This window comes from Cebidichthys violaceus, unplaced genomic scaffold (genome assembly GCF_023349555.1).
Source record: "Cebidichthys violaceus isolate CVI_PGR_0920_01 unplaced genomic scaffold, fCebVio1.0.p SCAF_21, whole genome shotgun sequence".
NCBI lineage: Eukaryota > Metazoa > Chordata > Actinopteri > Perciformes > Stichaeidae > Cebidichthys > Cebidichthys violaceus.
The window spans coordinates 9777942-9804532 of NW_027176384.1; the positions used below are offsets into that span (position 1 = coordinate 9777942).

Consider the following 26591-nt stretch of genomic DNA (forward strand, 5'->3'; position numbering starts at 1 on the left):
CTTTTTTCAACATGCTATACTATGACTGTTTTTCACTTTTTTCGACAGGCTATTTTATGACTGCTTTCGACAGGCTATACTATGACTATTTTCGACATGCTATACTATGACTGTTTTTGAGCTTTTTCGACATGCTATACTATGACTGTTTTTCACTTTTTTCGACAGGCTATACTATGACTGCTTTCGACAGGCGAAACTATGACTGTTTTCGACAGGCTATACTATGACTATTTTTGACATGCTATACTATGACTGTTTTTTGAGTTTTTTCGACATGCTATACTATGACTGTTTTTCACTTTTTTCGACAGGCTATACTATGACTGTTTTCGACAGGCTATGCTATGACTATTTTCGACATGCTATACTGTGACTGTTTTTTTACTTTTTTCAACATGCTATACTATGACTGTTTTTTACTTTTTTCGACAGGCTATACTATGACTGCTTTCGACAGGATATACTATGTCTGTTTTCGACAGGCTATACTATGACTGCTTTCGACAGGCGAAACTATGACTGCTTTCGACAGGCTATACTATGACTGTTTTCGACATGCTATACTATGACTGCTTTCGACAGGCTATACTATGACTGTTTTTCACTTTTTTCGACAGGCTATACTATGACTGCTTTCGACAGGATATACTATGTCTGTTTTCGACATGCTATACTATGACTGTTTTTCACTTTTTTCGACAGGCTATACTATGACTGTTTTCAACATGCTATACTGTGACCGTTTTTCCATTTTTTCGACATGCTATACTATGACTGCTTTCGACAGGCTATACTATGACTGTTTTCGACATGCTATACTGTGACTGTTTTTTTACTTTTTTCAACATGCTATACTATGACCGTTTTTCACTTTTTTCGACAGGCTATACTATGACTGCTTTCGACAGGCTATACTATGACTGTTTTCGACATGCTATACTATGACTGTTTTTCACTTTTTTCGACAGGCTATACTATGACTGCTTTCGACAGGATATACTATGTCTGTTTTCGACAGGCTATACTATGACTGCTTTCAACAGGCTATACTATGACTGTTTTCGACATGCTATACTATCACTGTTTTTTGACTTTTTTCGACATGCTATACTATGACCGTTTTCACTTTTTTCGACAGGCTATACTATGACCGTTTTTCACTTTTTTCAACAGGCTATACTATGACTGCTTTCGACAGGCTATACTATGACTGTTTTCGACATGTTATACTATCACTGTTTTTGACATGTTATACTGTCACTGTTGTTTCACTTTTTTCGACAGGCTATACTATGACTGTTTTTCACTTTTTTCGACAGGCTATACTATGACTGTTTTCGACAGGCTATACTATGACTGTTTTTCACTTTTTTCGACAGGCTATACTATGACTGTTTTCGACAGGCTATACTATGACTGTTTTTGACAGGCTATACTATGACTATTTTCGACATGCTATACTATGACTGTTTTTTGAGCTTTTTCGACATGCTATACTATGACCGTTTTTCACTTTTTTCGACAGGCTATACTATGACTGTTTTTCACTTTTTTCGACAGGCTATACTATGACTGTTTTCGACAGGCTATACTATGACTGTTTTCGACAGGCTATACTATGACTGTTTTCGACAGGCTATGCTATGACTATTTTCGACATGCTATACTATGACTGTTTTTTGAATTTTTTCGACATGCTATACTATGACTGTTTTTCACTTTTTTCGACAGGCTATACTATGACTGCTTTCGACAGGCTATACTATGACTGTTTTCGACAGGCTATACTGTGACCGTTTTTCCATTTTTTCGACATGCTATACTATGACTGCTTTCGACAGGCTATACTATGACTGTTTTCGACATGCTATACTGTGACTGTTTTTTTACTTTTTTCAACATGCTATACCATGACCGTTTTTCACTATTTTCGACATGCTATACTATGACTGTTTTTTGAGTTTCTTCGACAGGCTATACTATGACTGCTTTCAACAGGCTATACTATGACTGTTTTCGACATGCTATACTATGACCGTTTTTCACTTTTTTCGACATGCTATACTGTGACCGTTTTTCACTTTTTTCGACAGGCTATACTATGACTGCTTTCAACAGGCTATACTATGACTTTTTTCGACATGCTATACTATCACTGTTTTTTGACTTTTTTCGACATGCTATACTATGACCGTTTTTCAATTTTTTCGACATGCTATACTATGACCGTTTTCACTTTTTTCGACAGGCTATACTATGACTGCTTTCGATAGGCGAAACTATGACTGTTTTCGACATGCTATACTGTGACTGTTTTTTGACTTTTTTCGACATGCTATACTATGACTGTTTTTTGACTTTTTTCGACATGCTATACTATGACTGTTTTTCACTTTTTTCGACAGGCTATACTATGACTGTTTTCGACAGGCTATACTATGACTGTTTTCGACAGGCTATGCTATGACTATTTTCGACATGCTATACTATGACTGTTTTTTTACTTTTTTCAACATGCTATACTATGACTGTTTTTCACTTTTTTCGACAGGCTATACTATGACTGTTTTCGACATGCTATACTGTGACTGTTTTTTTACTTTTTTCAACATGCTATACTATGACCGTTTTTCACTATTTTCGACATGCTATACTATGACTGTTTTTTGAGTTTCTTCGACAGGCTATACTATGACTGCTTTCAACAGGCTATACTATGACTGTTTTCGACATGCTATACTATGACCGTTTTTCACTTTTTTCGACATGCTATACTGTGACCGTTTTTCACTTTTTTCGACAGGCTATACTATGACTGCTTTCAACAGGCTATACTATGACTTTTTTCGACATGCTATACTATCACTGTTTTTTGACTTTTTTCGACATGCTATACTATGACCGTTTTTCAATTTTTTCGACATGCTATACTATGACCGTTTTCACTTTTTTCGACAGGCTATACTATGACTGCTTTCGATAGGCGAAACTATGACTGTTTTCGACATGCTATACTGTGACTGTTTTTTGACTTTTTTCGACATGCTATACTATGACTGTTTTTTGAGTTTTTTCGACATGCTATACTATGACTGTTTTTCACTTTTTTCGACAGGCTATACTATGACTGTTTTCGACAGGCTATACTATGACTGTTTTCGACAGGCTATGCTATGACTATTTTCGACATGCTATACTATGACTGTTTTTTTACTTTTTTCAACATGCTATACTATGACTGTTTTTCACTTTTTTCGACAGGCTATTTTATGACTGCTTTCGACAGGCTATACTATGACTATTTTCGACATGCTATACTATGACTATTTTTGAGCTTTTTCGACATGCTATACTATGACTATTTTCGACAGGCTATACTATGACTGTTTTTGAGCTTTTTCGACATGCTATACTATGACTGTTTTTCACTTTTTTCGACAGGCTATACTATGACTGCTTTCGACAGGCGAAACTATGACTGTTTTCGACAGGCTATACTATGACTATTTTCGACATGCTATACTGTGACTGTTTTTTTACTTTTTTCAACATGCTATACTATGACCGTTTTTCACTTTTTTCGACAGGCTATACTATGACTGTTTTCGACAGGCTATACTATGACTGTTTTCGACATGCTATACTGTGACTGTTTTTTTACTTTTTTCAACATGCTATACTATGACTGTTTTTTACTTTTTTCGACAGGCTATACTATGACTGCTTTCGACAGGATATACTATGTCTGTTTTCGACAGGCTATACTATGACTGCTTTCGACAGGCGAAACTATGACTGCTTTCGACAGGCTATACTATGACTGTTTTCGACATGCTATACTGTGACTGTTTTTTTACTTTTTTCAACATGCTATACTATGACTGTTTTTTACTTTTTTCGACAGGCTATACTATGACTGTTTTCGACAGGCTATACTATGACTGTTTTTTGAGTTTTTTCGACATGCTATACTATGACTGTTTTTCACTTTTTTCGACAGGCTATACTATGACTGCTTTCGACAGGATATACTATGTCTGTTTTCGACAGGCTATACTATGACTGCTTTCGACAGGCGAAACTATGACTGTTTTCGACAGGCTATACTATGACTGTTTTCGACATGCTATACTATGACTGCTTTCGACAGGCTATACTATGACTGTTTTTCACTTTTTTCGACAGGCTATACTATGACTGCTTTCGACAGGATATACTATGTCTGTTTTCGACAGGCTATACTATGACTGTTTTCGACAGGCTATGCTATGACTATTTTCGACATGCTATACTATGACTGTTTTTTTACTTTTTTCAACATGCTATACTATGACTGTTTTTCACTTTTTTCGACAGGCTATTTTATGACTGCTTTCGACAGGCTATACTATGACTATTTTCGACATGCTATACTATGACTGTTTTTGAGCTTTTTCGACATGCTATACTATGACTGTTTTTCACTTTTTTCGACAGGCTATACTATGACTGCTTTCGACAGGCGAAACTATGACTGTTTTCGACAGGCTATACTATGACTATTTTTGACATGCTATACTATGACTGTTTTTTGAGTTTTTTCGACATGCTATACTATGACCGTTTTTCACTTTTTTCGACAGGCTATACTATGACTGCTTTCGACAGGCTATACTATGACTGTTTTCGACATGCTATACTGTGACTGTTTTTTTACTTTTTTCAACATGCTATACTATGACTGTTTTTTACTTTTTTCGACAGGCTATACTATGACTGTTTTCGACAGGCTATACTGTGACTGTTTTTTGAGTTTTTTCGACATGCTATACTATGACTGTTTTTCACTTTTTTCGACAGGCTATACTATGACTGCTTTCGACAGGATATACTATGTCTGTTTTCGACAGGCTATACTATGACTGTTTTCGACATGCTATACTATGACTGTTTTCAACAGGCTATACTATGACTGTTTTCGACATGCTATACTATGACCGTTTTTCACTTTTTTCGACATGCTATACTGTGACCGTTTTTCACTTTTTTCGACAGGCTATACTATGACTGTTTTCGACAGGCTATACTATGACTGTTTTCGACAGGCTATGCTATGACTATTTTCGACATGCTATACTATGACTGTTTTTTTACTTTTTTCAACATGCTATACTATGACTGTTTTTCACTTTTTTCGACAGGCTATACTATGACTGCTTTCGACAGGCGAAACTATGACTGTTTTCGACAGGCTATACTATGACTATTTTTGACATGCTATACTATGACTGTTTTTTGAGTTTTTTCGACATGCTATACTATGACTGTTTTTCACTTTTTTCGACAGGCTATACTATGACTGTTTTCTTCAGGCTATGCTATGACTATTTTCGACATGCTATACTGTGACTGTTTTTTTACTTTTTTCAACATGCTATACTATGACCGTTTTTCACTTTTTTCGACAGGCTATACTATGACTGTTTTCGACATGCTATACTGTGACTGTTTTTTGAGTTTTTTCGACATGCTATACTATGACTGTTTTTCACTTTTTTCGACAAGCTATACTATGACTGCTTTCGACAGGATATACTATGTCTGTTTTCGACAGGCTATACTATGACTGCTTTCGACAGGCGAAACTATGACTGTTTTCGACAGGCTATACTATGACTGTTTTCGACATGCTATACTATGACTGCTTTCGACAGGCTATACTATGACTGTTTTTCACTTTTTTTGACAGGCTATACTATGACTGCTTTCGACATGCTATACTATGACTGTTTTTCACTTTTTTCGACAGGCTATACTATGACTGTTTTCGACAGGCTATACTATGACTGTTTTTTGAGTTTTTTCGACATGCTATACTATGACTGTTTTTCACTTTTTTCGACAGGCTATACTATGACTGCTTTCGACAGGATATACTATGTCTGTTTTCGACAGGCTATACTATGACTGTTTTCGACAGGCTATGCTATGACTATTTTCGACATGCTATACTGTGACTGTTTTTTTACTTTTTTCAACATGCTATACTATGACCGTTTTTCACTTTTTTCGACAGGCTATACTATGACTGTTTTCGACAGGCTATGCTATGACTGTTTTCGACATGCTATACTTTGACTGTTTTTTTACTTTTTTCAACATGCTATACTATGACTGCTTTCGACAGGATATACTATGTCTGTTTTCGACAGGCTATACTATGACTGCTTTCGACAGGATATACTATGTCTGTTTTCGACAGGCTATACTATGACTGTTTTCGACAGGCTATGCTATGACTATTTTCGACATGCTATACTATGACTGTTTTTTTACTTTTTTCAACATGCTATACTATGACTGTTTTTCACTTTTTTCGACAGGCTATTTTATGACTGCTTTCGACAGGCGAAACTATGACTGTTTTCGACAGGCTATACTATGACTATTTTTGACATGCTATACTATGACTGTTTTTTGAGTTTTTTCGACAGGCTATACTATGACTGTTTTCGACAGGCTATGCTATGACTATTTTCGACATGCTATACTGTGACTGTTTTTTTACTTTTTTCAACATGCTATACTATGACTGTTTTTTACTTTTTTCGACAGGCTATACTATGACTGCTTTCGACAGGATATACTATGTCTGTTTTCGACAGGCTATACTATGACTGCTTTCGACAGGCGAAACTATGACTGCTTTCGACAGGCTATACTATGACTGTTTTCGACATGCTATACTGTGACTGTTTTTTGAGTTTTTTCGACATGCTATACTATGACTGTTTTTCACTTTTTTCGACAGGCTATACTATGACTGCTTTCGACAGGATATACTATGTCTGTTTTCGACAGGCTATACTATGACTGCTTTCGACAGGCGAAACTATGACTGTTTTCGACAGGCTATACTATGACTGTTTTCGACATGCTATACTATGACTGCTTTCGACAGGCTATACTATGACTGTTTTTCACTTTTTTCGACAGGCTATACTATGACTGTTTTTCACTTTTTTCGACAGGCTATTTTATGACTGCTTTCGACAGGCTATACTATGACTATTTTCGACATGCTATACTATGACTGTTTTTGAGCTTTTTCGACATGCTATACTATGACTGTTTTTCACTTTTTTCGACAGGCTATACTATGACTGCTTTCGACAGGATATACTATGTCTGTTTTCGACAGGCTATACTATGACTGCTTTCGACAGGCGAAACTATGACTGCTTTCGACAGGATATACTATGTCTGTTTTCGACATGCTATACTATGACTGTTTTTCACTTTTTTCGACAGGCTATACTATGACTGTTTTCGACAGGCTATACTATGACTGTTTTTTGAGTTTTTTCGACATGCTATACTATGACTGTTTTTCACTTTTTTCGACAGGCTATACTATGACTGCTTTCGACAGGCTATGCTATGACTATTTTCGACATGCTATACTATGACTGTTTTTTTACTTTTTTCAACATGCTATACTATGACTGTTTTTCACTTTTTTCGACAGGCTATTTTATGACTGCTTTCGACAGGCTATACTATGACTATTTTCGACATGCTATACTATGACTGTTTTTGAGCTTTTTCGACATGCTATACTATGACTGTTTTTCACTTTTTTCGACAGGCTATACTATGACTGCTTTCGACAGGCGAAACTATGACTGTTTTCGACAGGCTATACTATGACTATTTTTGACATGCTATACTATGACTGTTTTTTGAGTTTTTTCGACATGCTATACTATGACTGTTTTTCACTTTTTTCGACAGGCTATACTATGACTGTTTTCGACAGGCTATGCTATGACTATTTTCGACATGCTATACTGTGACTGTTTTTTTACTTTTTTCAACATGCTATACTATGACTGTTTTTTACTTTTTTCGACAGGCTATACTATGACTGTTTTCGACAGGCTATGCTATGACTATTTTCGACATGCTATACTGTGACTGTTTTTTTACTTTTTTCAACATGCTATACTATGACTGTTTTTTACTTTTTTCGACAGGCTATACTATGACTGCTTTCGACAGGATATACTATGTCTGTTTTCGACAGGCTATACTATGACTGCTTTCGACAGGCGAAACTATGACTGCTTTCGACAGGCTATACTATGACTGTTTTCGACATGCTATACTGTGACTGTTTTTTTACTTTTTTCAACATGCTATACTATGACTGTTTTTTACTTTTTTCGACAGGCTATACTATGACTGTTTTCGACAGGCTATACTATGACTGTTTTTTGAGTTTTTTCGACATGCTATACTATGACTGTTTTTCACTTTTTTCGACAGGCTATACTATGACTGCTTTCGACAGGATATACTATGTCTGTTTTCGACAGGCTATACTATGACTGCTTTCGACAGGCGAAACTATGACTGTTTTCGACAGGCTATACTATGACTGTTTTCGACATGCTATACTATGACTGCTTTCGACAGGCTATACTATGACTGTTTTTCACTTTTTTCGACAGGCTATACTATGACTGCTTTCGACAGGATATACTATGTCTGTTTTCGACATGCTATACTATGACTGTTTTTCACTTTTTTCGACAGGCTATACTATGACTGTTTTCAACATGCTATACTGTGACCGTTTTTCCATTTTTTCGACATGCTATACTATGACTGCTTTCGACAGGCTATACTATGACTGTTTTCGACATGCTATACTGTGACTGTTTTTTTACTTTTTTCAACATGCTATACTATGACCGTTTTTCACTTTTTTCGACAGGCTATACTATGACTGCTTTCGACAGGCTATACTATGACTGTTTTCGACATGCTATACTATGACTGTTTTTTGAGTTTTTTCGACATGCTATACTATGACTGTTTTTCACTTTTTTCGACAGGCTATACTATGACTGCTTTCGACAGGATATACTATGTCTGTTTTCGACAGGCTATACTATGACTGCTTTCAACAGGCTATACTATGACTGTTTTCGACATGCTATACTATCACTGTTTTTTGACTTTTTTCGACATGCTATACTATGACCGTTTTCACTTTTTTCGACAGGCTATACTATGACCGTTTTTCACTTTTTTCAACAGGCTATACTATGACTGCTTTCGACAGGCTATACTATGACTGTTTTCGACATGTTATACTATCACTGTTTTCGACATGTTATACTGTCACTGTTGTTTCACTTTTTTCGACAGGCTATACTATGACTGTTTTTCACTTTTTTCGACAGGCTATACTATGACTGTTTTCGACAGGCTATACTATGACTGTTTTCGACAGGCTATACTATGACTGTTTTCGACAGGCTATGCTATGACTATTTTCGACATGCTATACTATGACTGTTTTTTGAATTTTTTCGACATGCTATACTATGACTGTTTTTCACTTTTTTCGACAGGCTATACTATGACTGCTTTCGACATGCTATACTATGACTGTTTTTCACTTTTTTCGACAGGCTATACTATGACTGTTTTCGACAGGCTATACTATGACTGTTTTTGACAGGCTATACTATGACTATTTTCGACATGCTATACTATGACTGTTTTTTGAGCTTTTTCGACATGCTATACTATGACCGTTTTTCACTTTTTTCGACAGGCTATACTATGACTGTTTTTCACTTTTTTCGACAGGCTATACTATGACTGTTTTCGACAGGCTATACTATGACTGTTTTCGACAGGCTATACTATGACTGTTTTCGACAGGCTATGCTATGACTATTTTCGACATGCTATACTATGACTGTTTTTTGAATTTTTTCGACATGCTATACTATGACTGTTTTTCACTTTTTTCGACAGGCTATACTATGACTGCTTTCGACAGGCTATACTATGACTGTTTTCGACATGCTATACTGTGACTGTTTTTTTACTTTTTTCAACATGCTATACTATGACTGTTTTTCACTTTTTTCGACAGGCTATTTTATGACTGCTTTCGACAGGCTATACTATGACTATTTTCGACATGCTATACTATGACTGTTTTTGAGCTTTTTCGACATGCTATACTATGACTGTTTTTTCCACTTTTCGACATACTATACTATGACTGTTTTTGACAGGCTATACTATGACCGTTTTTCACTTTATCGACAGACTATACTATGACTGTTTTCGACATCCTATACTATGGCTGTTTTTGACTTTTTTTGACATGCTATACTATGACTGTTTTTTCTTTTTTCTGACATGCTATACTATAACTTTTTATAGACATACTATGCCAGTGGTTCTCAACTGGTGTCCGTGACTAAGTGGAGAGCAGGGCTGCCTTTCAATCAGAGGGTCGTCGGTTCAATCCCCGGCTCCTGATCTGCTAGTCTCATGTCAATGTGTCCTTCAGCAAGACACTTAACCCCAAAATACCATTGCTATGACTTTTTTTCGACATACTATACTATGACTGTTTTTTTCACTTTTTTCGACAGGCTATACTATGACTGTTTTTTTCACTTTTTTCGACAGGCTATACTATGACTGTTTTCGACATGCTATACTATGACTGTTTTTTGAGTTTTTTCGACATGCTATACTATGACCCTTTTTCTCTTTTTTCAACAGGCTATACTATGACTGTTTTCGACATGTTATACTATGACTGTTTTTCACTTTTTTCGACAGGCTATTCTATGACTGTTTTCGACATGCTATACTATGACTATTTTTCACTTCTTTCGACATGCTATACTATGACTGCTTTCGACAGGCGAAACTATGACTGTTTTCGACAGGCTATACTATGACTGTTTTCGACATGCTATACTATGACTGTTTTTTGAGTTTTTTCGACATGCTATATTATGACCTTTTTTCACTTTTTTCGACATACTATACTATGACTGTTTTTTCCACTTTTCGACATGCTATACTATGACCGTTTTTCACTTTTTTCGACAGGCTATACTATGACTGTTTTTCACTTTTTTCGACAGGCTATACTATGACTGTTTTCGACAGGCTATGCTATGACTATTTTCGACATGCTATACTGTGACTGTTTTTTTTACTTTTTTCAACATGCTATACTATGACCGTTTTTCACTTTTTTCGACAGGCTATACTATGACTGTTTTCGACAGGCTATACTATGACTGTTTTCGACAGGCTATACTATGACTGTTTTCGACAGGCTATGCTATGACTATTTTCGACATGCTATACTATGACTGTTTTTTGAGTTTTTTCGACATGCTATACTATGACTGTTTTTCACTTTTTTCGACAGGCTATACTATGACTGCTTTCGACAGGCTATACTATGACTGTTTTTCACTTTTTTCGACAGGCTATACTATGACTGCTTTCGACAGGATATACTATGTCTGTTTTCGACAGGCTATACTATGACTGCTTTCGACAGGATATACTATGTCTGTTTTCGACATGCTATACTATGACCGTTTTTCACTTTTTTCGACAGGCTATACTATGACTGTTTTCGACAGGCTATACTGTGACCGTTTTTCCATTTTTTCGACATGCTATACTATGACTGCTTTCGACAGGCTATACTATGACTGTTTTTCACTTTTTTCGACAGGCTATACTATGACTGCTTTCGACAGGATATACTATGTCTGTTTTCGACAGGCTATACTATGACTGCTTTCGACAGGATATACTATGTCTGTTTTCGACATGCTATACTATGACCGTTTTTCACTTTTTTCGACAGGCTATACTATGACTGTTTTCGACATGCTATATTATGACCTTTTTTCACTTTTTTCGACATACTATACTATGACTGTTTTTTCCACTTTTCGACATGCTATACTATGACCGTTTTTCACTTTTTTCGACAGGCTATACTATGACTGTTTTTCACTTTTTTCGACAGGCTATACTATGACTGTTTTCGACAGGCTATGCTATGACTATTTTCGACATGCTATACTGTGACTGTTTTTTTTACTTTTTTCAACATGCTATACTATGACCGTTTTTCACTTTTTTCGACAGGCTATACTATGACTGTTTTCGACAGGCTATACTATGACTGTTTTCGACAGGCTATACTATGACTGTTTTCGACAGGCTATGCTATGACTATTTTCGACATGCTATACTATGACTGTTTTTTGAGTTTTTTCGACATGCTATACTATGACTGTTTTTCACTTTTTTCGACAGGCTATACTATGACTGCTTTCGACAGGCTATACTATGACTGTTTTTCACTTTTTTCGACAGGCTATACTATGACTGCTTTCGACAGGATATACTATGTCTGTTTTCGACAGGCTATACTATGACTGCTTTCGACAGGATATACTATGTCTGTTTTCGACATGCTATACTATGACCGTTTTTCACTTTTTTCGACAGGCTATACTATGACTGTTTTCGACAGGCTATACTGTGACCGTTTTTCCATTTTTTCGACATGCTATACTATGACTGCTTTCGACAGGCTATACTATGACTGTTTTTTGAGTTTTTTCGACATGCCATACTATGACTGTTTTTCACTTTTTTCGACAGGCTATACTATGACTGTTTTCGACAGGCTATACTATGACTGTTTTCGACAGGCTATACTATGACTGTTTTTTTACTTTTTTCAACATGCTATACTATGACTGTTTTTCACTTTTTTCGACAGGCTATTTTATGACTGCTTTCGACAGGCTATACTATGACTGTTTTCGACAGGCTATACTATGACTGTTTTCGACAGGCTATACTATGACTGTTTTTTGAGTTTTTTCGACATGCTATACTATGACTGTTTTTCACTTTTTTCGACAGGCTATACTATGACTGCTTTCGACAGGATATACTATGTCTGTTTTCGACAGGCTATACTATGACTGTTTTCGACAGGCTATGCTATGACTATTTTCGACATGCTATACTATGACTGTTTTTTTACTTTTTTCAACATGCTATACTATGACTGTTTTTCACTTTTTTCGACAGGCTATTTTATGACTGCTTTCGACAGGCTATACTATGACTGTTTTCGACAGGCTATACTATGACTGTTTTCGACATGCTATACTATGACTGCTTTCGACAGGCTATACTATGACTGTTTTTCACTTTTTTCGACAGGCTATACTATGACTGCTTTCGACAGGATATACTATGTCTGTTTTCGACAGGCTATACTATGACTGCTTTCGACAGGCTATACTATGACTATTTTCGACATGCTATACTGTGACTGTTTTTTTACTTTTTTCAACATGCTATACTATGACCGTTTTTCACTTTTTTCGACAGGCTATACTATGACTGTTTTCGACAGGCTATGCTATGACTATTTTCGACATGCTATACTGTGACTGTTTTTTTACTTTTTTCAACATGCTATACTATGACCGTTTTTCACTTTTTTCGACAGGCTATACTATGACTGTTTTCGACAGGCTATACTATGACTGTTTTCGACATGCTATACTATGACTGCTTTCGACAGGCTATACTATGACTGTTTTTCACTTTTTTCGACAGGCTATACTATGACTGCTTTCGACAGGATATACTATGTCTGTTTTCGACATGCTATACTATGACTGTTTTTCACTTTTTTCGACAGGCTATACTATGACTGTTTTCAACATGCTATACTGTGACCGTTTTTCCATTTTTTCGACATGCTATACTATGACTGCTTTCGACAGGCTATACTATGACTGTTTTTCACTTTTTTCGACAGGCTATACTATGACTGTTTTTTGAGTTTTTTCGACATGCCATACTATGACTGTTTTTCACTTTTTTCGACAGGCTATACTATGACTGTTTTCGACAGGCTATACTATGACTGTTTTCGACAGGCTATACTATGACTGTTTTTTTACTTTTTTCAACATGCTATACTATGACTGTTTTTCACTTTTTTCGACAGGCTATTTTATGACTGCTTTCGACAGGCTATACTATGACTGTTTTCGACATGCTATACTATGACTGTTTTTTGAGTTTTTTCGACATGCTATACTATGACTGTTTTTCACTTTTTTCGACAGGCTATACTATGACTGCTTTCGACAGGATATACTATGTCTGTTTTCGACAGGCTATACTATGACTGTTTTCGACAGGCTATGCTATGACTATTTTCGACATGCTATACTATGACTGTTTTTTTACTTTTTTCAACATGCTATACTATGACTGTTTTTCACTTTTTTCGACAGGCTATTTTATGACTGCTTTCGACAGGCTATACTATGACTATTTTCGACATGCTATACTATGACTGTTTTTGAGCTTTTTCGACATGCTATACTATGACTGTTTTTCACTTTTTTCGACAGGCTATACTATGACTGCTTTCGACAGGCGAAACTATGACTGTTTTCGACAGGCTATACTATGACTATTTTTGACATGCTATACTATGACTGTTTTTTGAGTTTTTTCGACATGCTATACTATGACTGTTTTTCACTTTTTTCGACAGGCTATACTATGACTGTTTTCGACAGGCTATGCTATGACTATTTTCGACATGCTATACTGTGACTGTTTTTTTACTTTTTTCAACATGCTATACTATGACCGTTTTTCACTTTTTTCGACAGGCTATACTATGACTGTTTTCGACAGGCTATACTATGACTGTTTTCGACATGCTATACTGTGACTGTTTTTTTACTTTTTTCAACATGCTATACTATGACTGTTTTTTACTTTTTTCGACAGGCTATACTATGACTGCTTTCGACAGGATATACTATGTCTGTTTTCGACAGGCTATACTATGACTGCTTTCGACAGGCGAAACTATGACTGCTTTCGACAGGCTATACTATGACTGTTTTCGACATGCTATACTGTGACTGTTTTTTTTGCTTTTTTCAACATGCTATACTATGACTGTTTTTTACTTTTTTCGACAGGCTATACTATGACTGTTTTCGACAGGCTATACTATGACTGTTTTTTGAGTTTTTTCGACATGCTATACTATGACTGTTTTTCACTTTTTTCGACAGGCTATACTATGACTGCTTTCGACAGGATATACTATGTCTGTTTTCGACAGGCTATACTATGACTGCTTTCGACAGGCGAAACTATGACTGTTTTCGACAGGCTATACTATGACTGTTTTCGACATGCTATACTATGACTGCTTTCGACAGGCTATACTATGACTGTTTTTCACTTTTTTCGACAGGCTATACTATGACTGCTTTCGACAGGATATACTATGTCTGTTTTCGACAGGCTATACTATGACTGCTTTCGACAGGCTATACTATGACTATTTTCGACATGCTATACTGTGACTGTTTTTTTACTTTTTTCAACATGCTATACTATGACCGTTTTTCACTTTTTTCGACAGGCTATACTATGACTGTTTTCGACAGGCTATACTATGACTGTTTTCGACATGCTATACTATGACTGCTTTCGACAGGCTATACTATGACTGTTTTTCACTTTTTTCGACAGGCTATACTATGACTGCTTTCGACAGGATATACTATGTCTGTTTTCGACATGCTATACTATGACTGTTTTTCACTTTTTTCGACAGGCTATACTATGACTGTTTTCAACATGCTATACTGTGACCGTTTTTCCATTTTTTCGACATGCTATACTATGACTGCTTTCGACAGGCTATACTATGACTGTTTTTCACTTTTTTCGACAGGCTATACTATGACTGCTTTCGACAGGATATACTATGTCTGTTTTCGACAGGCTATACTATGACTGCTTTCGACAGGCTATACTATGACCGTTTTCACTTTTTTCGACAGGCTATACTATGACCGTTTTTCACTTTTTTCAACAGGCTATACTATGACTGCTTTCGACAGGCTATACTATGACTGTTTTCGACATGTTATACTATCACTGTTTTCGACATGTTATACTATCACTGTTGTTTTACTTTTTCCGACATGCTATACTGTTACTTTTTTTTTTTACTTTTTTCAACATGCTATACTATGACTGCTTTCGACATTACATTTTTTCCTAATTGAATAATTCTTTAATTCGCTTATTGTTAGTTCCTTTCTCATTATAAAAAAGTATTTTTCCTTGCAGATCACTCCAACCATTGAGGACCCAGAAGTGTTCAAAGACATTGAGAGGCAGGTAGAAAAAGCCCTGAGACGTCGTGGAGCCTGAACTTACCTGTTGGATGAAAAAGAAAGCTGAAGTTTGATAAATCTTGGCAAAACAAACTCACTCCCTTTGCAAGATGTTTGCAAGCATGTTCATGCAGTGTACTAGGTGTTGTAAATGGGAACTCAAAGTAGAGGTAAAATTTCTCATTTTTATTCTTTCAAGCCAAGTTTAAGGTAGACATTGATGTCAGCAAATTTTACAATCTTTGCCAAATCCATGCAGCAGGGTCAATATCTTCATTTGTAATAATGAAATTATAAGTCTATTTGCATTTAATCTGAATAATAATGTGAGACTATACTGGACTTCAGGCTTTTATTGTTAATGATCAGAGGCAAAGTATGGTTACTGTATATACAAAATTATGCTCTTGAGACAACGTATTCACTGACAGTATTTTTTTATTGACAATGAAAATTTGCTTGCTCACCACTTACTTTTGACCAAAGTACAAGAAGTAATAAATAAAAAAAAAAAAATGGGCACAAAATAAAACAATTCATTATCCGTGCAAATTGAAGATGTAAAAACAAATTAAAAGCGTAAGACTTGTATGAGTCGTCGATCAGAAATAACTAAAAGACAGATATAACAGGGCTGTACAGTAGGTTACCCTGGAAACTCTGACAGAAACAAAGAGTCAACAGTTACACCAATGTAAGTCACAGCAAGCAACAGGTTTGTCATTAAATGTCACCTCACTTCAACATGGTCATATACACTCTACGCACACTATGAGCTAAAGCGGTCTGTCTTTCAGTTATTTCCTCTATTCTGTTAACGTAGTGTCTGAGGGGGAGGGGAGAAGGCCAGCTTGGCTGAGTGTTTGTCCTTTTGTGTTAATGTGTCACCTGACAAAACATACAGTACAACAATTGACAGGTTCTATGAATGTCATCCTGCTTTTTGTTCTCTGAGAAGAAGTTTTGTGCAACTTCGGAGAGTAAATGTAAATCTCTTGTTTTTGGCTACTAAATAGTCCGTTGAGTTGATGCGGTTGTATCAAAGTGCTTGTCATGTTGTTCCAGTGCGTTGACATGTTCTCCTTTTAGGACGGCGAGACCATAAGAAAGGGTGATGATGTTTGTGGGGCTCAGAGTGGTTTTTGTACACCACTAGAGGGCGGGTTTTCACACATCTAGTCTCTTCCTCTCTCTATGGTGCAGCACAGGTTTATGTTTATCATCATCATCAGCACAATGAAAAAATAAAACCATATGTACAAAATGATCTAGAGATGGTGGGGGAATATGGAGACAGTTTAAAGAGCAGCATATATTAATCTATGGTCCACTAAATGAGGTGACAGGGAAGTTTTTTTTGCACAAACTCTGAATATCTTTTTATACATAGATCAGATGTGTGTATATATTAAAAAATGGCATATTTATTTACAGATAACCTACACATCTCCTGTAGAAGAAATACACAGTACGTTATGCTTTTCGACAAGTTACTGTACATGTAAAAGGTAGAAATGGTGACAACAGGGCAGCCTGCAGGACAGTTTAGCACCGGCATCTGGTGCCCACATTATAGGGGGGGGGGGGGGGGGGGGGTCGGGGGGTCAGAGAGGAGAGCAGGGCTTCTTGGCAGTGCGTGTCATCAGAATGGTTTGTTCCTCGGCAGGTTGGCCTGTCCAGCAGCTCCACTAGTTATTCAGAACTGTACCTGAAGGGAAGCAGAAGGGGTCGTTTTTAATGAGGTACTGTGAAGGTGATGAGGTTTCTAAAGAACCGATACAACAACAAAACCCTTGAGATTGGTGTGGTGGGTGTATGTTACAATGTTTAAAAGTTGTATTAACCATATGAAAAAAAAGTTGAGGCAGAAATTAAGAAAGTTGCAATGGTGCTGCATTGATTTGTGGTTGTGACATCTTGCAGCAGTGGAAGAAGAGTAACGGCTCAATTCTGTGCAGAAAGAAGTGAGACAGAACGTGTTGTTGTATCCTGAGCCAGAATACAACCCTTTGCTCTCACTGAACTCTTGTACAAATAAGATGATGAAAGCCTTATGCTGCGTACGCGGTGCGAATAGATTATGCACAAAGTCATAGTCTAGCAATAAAAAGTCATAGAATAGCATGTCGAAAAAAAATCATAAAAGTCATAAAAAAAGTCATAACTGTTCAATAGGAAGTAGTGAATGAGTGGCCACCAGCTGTCCAGCTGGGCTTTACATGCTAAACAATACATCTAAAGCAGAGTTCAGGGTTCTCGTCTTGCATCAGGTTGTCACTATTGTTATTAATCTTTGGAAGATTCTGACTCATCGTTTTTGGACGGACATTAAAGAGGAGACATCGGTACGATAAGGCGGCTCCCTGCCGTCTCCTACCACCTTAGTCACAGCTTCTTGGCAAAAACACTGCACGGACTCGCCAAGCCAAAAAAAAAAAAAAAAAAAAAAAAAGCACTTTAAGCACTTCTGAAGAAAGCTGTGTATTGAACGAAGTGTTGTGTTACATACAGCGTACAGTTTAAGGTCCCCCTCTTCCTCCAATCAGCAGGAGTAGGTTCTCACCGTGGAGCTGTCCAGCCGCTGCACTGTAGAGGGTCCGACTGTACGTGGAGACAGCGAAAGAGACGACAGCTTTCAGTCCAAACATTATCAAGACTGAGGATGAAACATTCCTCCACACCCTAAACATGTGCCACAAGATCAGACGTCCTCAACGGATCACAAGCTGAACACTCCTCTCTCTCTCTCACAACAGAGGGTTTACTTGTAGCGTCGCCCTCGGAAGAGGAAAGCCACGTATCGCACACTCAAAGGAAGTCTGGGTTTGAGTGTATTGAGGACGTCACAGACCAGGGAGTACAGAGAATAGAGACAGAGGAACACGGGACTGTTTCAGTGTCACGGGGAACACCTGGTTAGAGGAGAACACGGGCCAGAATCGCAGCAGCGCGGATGACTTACATTCATGTATCGCAATCTGTGAAGACACAGTTGCTAATACACTCTGCATCCCTTTAAACGATCATTTTCAGTTCATTACAACTTGGATCTTTGAGCTTCACTATTGACTTTGATTGAGACTCAGTTCAACCTTCTCATGACTCTGATCCCGACATTCACGGTTTTCATCGTCGCGAGTTTAAATGCGTTCAGCTCCAAGACAACTGAGCAAACTAAATATAATAATGCGGTCGAAAGCTCCACAACAAATGAGTAAGTAGACCTTGAGTTGATGTAATTTTGTCATGTTTTGGCCATCGTTCCATTTGTTACTCTTTGAACTACGTCAAGTTAATTGCGGAGACCTGGAAAATCTAATAGTAAAAGTATGAAGGGACTAAATACATGAACAGCCAGATGTTGACACAGGTTTTAAACAAAAGCATACAGCAACATTTTGGATGTGTTTTACCTCCAAATTAAATAGTTTACAAACCGTCAGATCTGGACGATTACTTTGAGCACATTATCATCGGAACAAATTGAATCGATGGCCAAAACTACGAAAACAAGAAGCAAGTTGTAATAACCTGGAATGATCCTTTAATGAAAAGCCCATTTCAGCCGGTGTTCTCGTTTAACAGCAGAGGGATGAGGAATGACACAAACATGTCAGTTTGAGTTAGAGACATCGAGGACATACTGTTACCTATGTAAACCTCCTGATTCAGGCCAACTTACATAGCGCCGCTCGCTCCAGACACCTTTTTGTTTTGCTGCTTCATTACTGTAACGTCAAGGGTTACACCAGCAAGCATGGGTCTTAAACCCATAACTTGACGCCCTCGCTTGTACAACCAGGTGGGACTAAACAAGGCTATTATGCAGCTTTACAAAACAACACCCTTGGAGTTGGATATCAGAGATTCAAGAGTAGAAGAGAGAGAGAGAGAGAGAGAGGCGAGGGTGAGAGACCACAAAGAAAAGGAGAGATACAGCCGGACAGTGGTGAAGAGGAGGGAGTTTATGTAGAATAATAAAAGACACGCAGGGCCAACAAGCCCAGAACCCTCAGTGGGACATAGCTGACCTTGAAACCAATCCAAATACATGTCGTCAGGACTGTCGTCCAGCGCCTCATAGAGGACTGCAGAGCAGCCGTCACAGAGTCGGAGAGAACAAGAGACATGGTCACAACACAGCAGGGAGCAGCAAACCCCTGTGCTCAGGTGTGCTGCTTTCATCTACCAGTGCAACAGGTGGATTCAACCGTTGCTCTGCAGCTGCCTTTGAAAAATATCCACCTTCAAACACATTTCATGCACTAAACAAAATAACACCAAGACCAACAAGTATTACTGAACTAATCTGACTGAAGGTGCAGAGACGGGGGATTTACCTTCGGGTGGCAATCTTCGGGAGTGACCGGAGGTGGTGGTGAGACGGAATCCGGCAGGGAGCGTCTCTGCTGATCCGGGCATCATACTTATACCGTGAACGTCTCGAGGCGGGAACTGCCTCCTCCACGACGGGCCCCGGAAGTCTTTGTCGTCACACTGACGGAAAGACGAACGTCGTTCACACTTTTTAGGCCCAAGCCGTAAATCTCAAAATAGCTCATCAATCACGCAGGAAAAACACTTCTCACACTCACTCAAAGTGAGGAAAATAAATGAAAGAAACCAAAGTCATTGATTGTCTCTGTGTTCATTTGTTATTGCTTCAGGGGTACGATGACACATCTTATCCCGCAACATTAATATTAAAGGCCTAATTGATTGGAAGGAAAAAGCTAATCGTCTGAAAGAAAAATCACATATCTGGCTTTGATTGTGCCGACTTGTTGACGATAGCTGTGAGAAGGTTTACCTCGTCTATTTTCTAATCATGAAGAGATGCGTCGTAAATCACATAATCTCTCAGTCTGGGACAGTTAAATACATAGTTTATGCTTTCAGTGCACCAATGATGTGGCGGTCTGATCTACAGACAAATAGAAACCATAATTAAAGATCTTTGACAATGCGAGCCAATTAATTATGTTGAACAATCCTGAATATGAATGCGGTTGGTAAGAGTGTAATATTGCTGCAAGGGCCCTGAATCGACTGATAAGCTTCGTTTGTGGCGTGACATTAATACGGTGACATTCACGGATAATAGCTGAGCTCACCTCATCCAGTCTCCTGTCGGTGCCCAGCGCCAGCATGTTATTGTACTCTCGCTCCAGAATCTGACGTGCCTGAAGGACAGAAAAACAAAAACAAACACATCGTGATTTCCACAAAGCCGGCTATTTTTAGCAGAATGGCAGCTGACGCGTTGCGTCACTCGCGCTGCATATCCATTTTTACCTTTATAGATGAGATAAGCAGTGAAAATTCACAGGGCAGCCTGCCAGAGTGACAGTTGGCAAATCTGCATGTCCTGATTTAGGTTGGCCCAGCTTTCTGAAGGCTGACACCAACATGCCTCTACGTTTGAACCGACGCTGGTGACGGATGACATTTCTTTCTATATTCGGCGCTTTTAAACTTGCCTCAACTCTGCCATACAAAACACGAATGTCCGATGAGTGCATGTGCCGCTGGAGTACCTGAGTGTTTTGGTTGGGGATCTGGAGGAGCAGCGCCAGACTGCTGTAGTCAAAGTTGTCATCCAAGGCGACCAGAGCTCCGTGCACGCCGCTCTCTAGCAGGATGTTGGCGTAGTCCCGCAGGCCTATGCTCTGCACCCAGCGGATGACCCGCTCATTGCTCCACACCAGAACGTCTGCGCGCGCACACACACACACACACACACACACACACACACACACACACACACACACACACACACACACACACACACACACACACACACACACACACACGAACAGAAATCTCACCTTGAAGCTTCACCTCTTTCTATTCATTTGTGGCGTCTTGCTTTGGTTTGTTAAGAGGTTTGTATTTTGGTTCTTTTGTTGCACTACCTCTCATTTCGTGCTGACTGTGCTCCCTGCGTCTCTCCAGTTCCTTCCTGTCATAGTTGAGCTTCTTCAGACCCATGATCCCATACTGTAAACTTGTTCTGGGGTTAGAAAATCACACATTTACATCGTCGAGTGACAAAAAAAAAAAAAGCCGAAACCATTCCCCATCTAAATGTTTTACATATCTATGAAATCTAGGACTGATGAGGTCAGTCCAGTACCTGTGGAAGCTGTCCACCATTTTGAGGTGCACCCTCAGGTCCTTCTTGGTGAGGTGGTCCAGCATGCGTGCGTCCACCAGGCACTCCATGAAGTAGCTGCGGTACTGAGGTAGTCCTAGACTGGGCAGCCACTCGTTCCCTATCCACTCATGGTTCATGTCGCCATAAGCTAGGGTCTGATAGAAACGAGACCAGTCAGCACACTGACGCTTTTACTGGATACGTGTCCGTATATGCTGTGAGACTGAGCCGTACCTGTGCCCAGCTGCCCTCCTCAGAGTCTGACTTCTGATTGAAAGAAGGAAAAGAAAAAAAAGTTGATTTATGGCAGAAAATGAAGATCCGCTGTGATCTGATCGCTCTGTAACAAATCCTGCAGCTGCACACAAACGTTACTTAAAATGCAACACAGACAGTGCCTTTTATACGTGATTCATACCTAGAAAATATATATGAATATGTTATTTTGTTACTTAAAGTTAACTTTACATGTGCTTTCTAAGTCTAAGAGAAGACAAAGTTTCTTTTCCACCCATTTTTACAAACCTTGACTAATGGCAAAGTGTTTGAGAGTATGGTAAAACGTGGAAGTTACTGCTGAGCTAAAGTTAAATCGTTTTTCACCCTCAGATGTGGCAGCTTGCATTTAGTTTGTAAGTAGGTTACTGATGAGTCAAAATGCTGTCTTGAAAATGGTACAAGATTGCCTTTTAGCTCTCTCTGTACTGCAGGTGCTGAAGTCAGAGATAAAGCATCGTGTGTGATGTATGTTTGGAAGCAGTAGCTTTAGAATAAAGCCTTAGAATGGAGTAATATTCCTGCTAAGAGTCCTGTAAAACTGACATGATTTTACATAGTTACTGATGGAGTTATCCAGTTATTTATTCTACTAATTAAAATGCAATGATCACAACTGTACATAATGAAGAATCTACCTGACCACAGGTTGAAATAGCCTCACAAAGATGTAGAAGTTCAAACACAGCACATCAGATCTCTAGAGTTCTCACACTCACTTATGTTCAGACCTGTAGAAGCTAAATGCTGTCAAATAACCTGTAGAGATCTGGTGTGGTGTGTTTTGTCAGTTTTGGGTGGTGTTACTAGAAATAAGCGGTCTAGCATTGATGATTCAAACTCCAGCACCTTCACTGAGCAACAAAGCATGCCTCCTCCATCAGTCCACATTCAACCCCTCCGATATCCTCTCACACCCCAGACGCACATGACTGACGGAGAGAGGAAAAGGACACAAGGGGACTGACCGTTTTGGAAGGGGCCGCCATGGTCTCCATCTCCTCATGGGTCAACCATACATTGCCTGACGCCTACAAGGGGCAGAGCCCGAGAGACAGAGCAGCAGCAGCAGCAGCGGCAGCAGCAGCAGTGTTGGTAGTAGAGGTCCGGTAGGAGGGGCAAGCAGTGTTAAAGAAGAAGAGCAGCACCACTGTAAGCCAATAGTGTTATAGCATCACAGTCAGATCATGAACTGGCCCCCCCCCAAAACCCTCCAGGGGTGAAAGGGCACACGGAGAGGATGAAGACACAACACGGTACACAGAACATCCCGGTTTAGGCACACAGTACAAATACCAGACGGCTGCCATGCAGGACAAGGAAGACCAAACAACATTAGTAGCATAGACACCAACAGACACACAAACACCACATTACTCCTCCCTCTACAGCTAGAGTCTACCAGTAAAGGGTCAGTTCACTCAAACCACAGGAAAGACTCTTCTCTCAGGTGTTATCAAATGCGGTGAGGGAGTCAATGGGGACTATTTCTTTGGTAGAAAGTAGTTCCAATCAAAACAGTTGACAGTGCACCTTATTTTAATGGGTTGGAGGCAGAAATCTCAGCACATAGCTCCAAAACTATCACTACTAACTTTTTTTTTGTGATTTGTGTGAATCGACCCTCTTTTCTGTGATATAGTTCTGCATTCACAGAGAGGCACATGACCGCTAACGATGGAGCACTTCACCATATTTAAGGGGGGGGGGGGGGGGGGGGGGGGGGGGGTCCTGTTGTAATAGGGACAATAGGGGGGCGGCGTTGCATGCTCCGGAACAAAACTTTTATGAGGTGTGGAAGTTGTGCTAAGTGGTAGATGAGAAGGTGAGGTGAAGGGGGAACAGGGGTGAGAGCATACAAAGAGCACTACTGGTGTTATTCTACAACGGGAGAAGACGGAGAAAGTGCAAGAGCTCATGAGTTATGACTTCTGCATGCATAGATAGTACTGTGTGGAGACTAAAAACACAGACGTTAATGAATATCCTCAGCTGGGTTTCGTGTAACGGCGCACACCTTCTCATGTCGGCATGATGCATGGTCTGTATTGTTTGTGCACCTGTACCTTTAGTATATGAAGCATATTAGTCCTTGCTCTGCAGTGCAAAGCGTCGCTATCGTTAAGGAGCAGCACGGTCCTTAGAGACGACGGGGAGCTATGAAAGAGACTGTGGTGTGGAATAACCGGAGAGCTAAATGTTCACCGACTCCCACTGTAATACTCACTCGTCACGACGACTGCAGGATGTAAAATGTGCTGGGCGGGATCCTAAACGGCTCTAGGTGGTAATCGTTTTACTGTGTCGCTCATGTGTGGAGGAGGCAGAGAGAGGACAATCAGTTATCCAAACATTTGTCAGAGCTGATCTGGAGGCGGACATTATTTTGAAGTAATTCGGGCTAATATTAGCGGAATGTAGTCATGTTAAACGAGACAGGAGTGAGAGGAGTGTTGTGTTTTTTTTTAAATGTCATCTTTGCTTTGTTTGTTTTTCTCGGCGAGAGTTATATGAGAAGATTGATGTTAATGTTCAATGTGAAGCTGGAACGAGCGGCCCGTTAGCTTGGTTTAGCATAAAGACTAGAAACAGCTGGTCTGGCTCTGTCCAAATGCTCACCAGCACGTTTAAATAATGAACACGTTCATAACCGGCCATAAAACCACAAATTGTAATTCTTTGGTTTTTCTTTGATGAGTTTTTGTTTCCCCGTTGCCAGTTGTTGCGCTAAGCTAACAGGCTGCTGGTTATTCCAGCTTCAAATGAAACAGGATATTAAAGTGTCTCTGATTTGATCTCTTTTTCAGCCAGAAATAGGTGTAGTTTCTAAACTAATTAAACTAATGCAATTGTTTTCCTGGTTCCTTCTCTTCCATTTACTCACAATCACTTCTTCCTCTTGATTAGCTCGACAAATGCTCGCACAACTGAACTTCCGGCCTGCGTCCATGCTCCCATATTTTCTGTACAACTCACGGTTCTGGAGGTGGGCGGTGCAGAGGGGCTTGTGAGGGAGACCATCTCCTGGATGGCCAGGCGGAGTTTGAGGCGGTGCAGAGGGTTGCTGATACCGATCTCCCGCTGGATCTCGGTGTCGGAGAGGGCCGACATGATGGCTCCGCTCTTCACGTTGGCGCGGCACGCCGCCACGTACCAGGCCGGCATTCCCAACCACAGCTTCACCACGAGGAGAGAAGAGCAGACAAACGAGCGCGGGATGTTGAGTTTTGGCTGGATTGAAAGTAGAAGTTGTTCTGGTTGCTCATCACCGTGGACATGATTTGGTTTATTTAAATTCTACATTTACTGTGTCATGAAACGATGAGATTTTATTCCACCAAAATATGAATAAATACTTTTTTTCAGTGGCCACTGCATCGTCTTTATCATTCTGAGTTTCAATTTAGTCCCTTGAGGTCTGGACCTGGTGGAGTCATGAATTGACTGGTGGCTGTAGGTCATCCACTGAACATCAGGGGGCAGTAGTGTTTCTACAGTTTGTGTTCAGTTAGTTTTTACGTGCAGCTCTAGTACCTTTCAGCTAAGTTCATTTGCAGTAGAAAATCACCTGTTAGACATCGACAAACTGGCACAGTGACTTCTTACCTCCAGCCAGGCTACAACGGTGGGACCGTCCCATTGGGCGAAAGGTAAACCCTTTCTCCTGGCCTCCTCCAACAGCTCGTGTCTGAGGGCGGGGACAGAGGAGACCTCGTATCAACACGTGTACTCGCATCATAACAAACACACATTTTCTCCCGTCCGATACAACACCACACCCTCATAAGCTCTCTCTCTCTCTCTCTCACATGCTCACTCCTGCACACTGCTTTCCACAAATCCCTGCAGTCACAGCGTGGTGTGTGAACAGGATTGGGTGTGTGTGTGTGTGTGTGTGTGTGTGTGTGTGTGTGTGTGTGTGTGTGTGTGTATAATACATGAGAGGAGAGTACTCAAACACATTTTTATCTCCCAGTGTTGTAAGAGGCCGTGTTTTATCATTCATCTCTGTGCTGCCAGAGAGCGGCGCAGACGAGCGCACAACTGTAGCTACACTCAGACACACTCGG

The 26591-nt window shown here is 39.3% G+C and overlaps 2 protein-coding genes across 12 annotated transcripts in view; one reads left to right on the plus strand and one right to left on the minus strand.

The window, feature by feature from the left end:
• acss3 (acyl-CoA synthetase short chain family member 3) overlaps positions 1–16677 on the plus strand; it is a 77008-nt gene extending 60331 nt beyond the window's left edge. The window contains exon 16 of the mRNA XM_068717270.1: positions 16042–16677. Within this exon, the coding sequence (XP_068573371.1) occupies positions 16042–16125 (84 nt within the window). The 3' untranslated portion in view covers positions 16126–16677. The remainder of the gene's footprint in view (positions 1–16041) is intronic.
• Positions 16509–26591, minus strand: part of ppfia2 (PTPRF interacting protein alpha 2) — a 153424-nt gene continuing 143341 nt past the window's right edge. For 4 of the 11 annotated variants that reach the window (XM_068717260.1, XM_068717259.1, XM_068717264.1 and 1 more), the window contains 10 exons: positions 26128–26209; positions 25498–25698; positions 23490–23552; positions 22480–22512; positions 22225–22400; positions 22004–22101; positions 21626–21801; positions 21203–21271; positions 20429–20585; positions 16509–20176 (listed from right to left, as the gene is read on the minus strand). In XM_068717260.1, the coding sequence (XP_068573361.1) occupies positions 19920–20176; positions 20429–20585; positions 21203–21271; positions 21626–21801; positions 22004–22101; positions 22225–22400; positions 22480–22512; positions 23490–23552; positions 25498–25698; positions 26128–26209 (1312 nt within the window). In that variant the 3' untranslated portion in view covers positions 16509–19919. Of the gene's footprint in view, positions 20177–20428; positions 20586–21202; positions 21272–21625; positions 21802–22003; positions 22102–22224; positions 22401–22479; positions 22513–23489; positions 23672–25497; positions 25699–26127; positions 26210–26591 lie in introns of those variants that run through there. The other 7 variants (XM_068717265.1, XM_068717269.1, XM_068717263.1 and 4 more) reach the window with 6 other exon arrangements.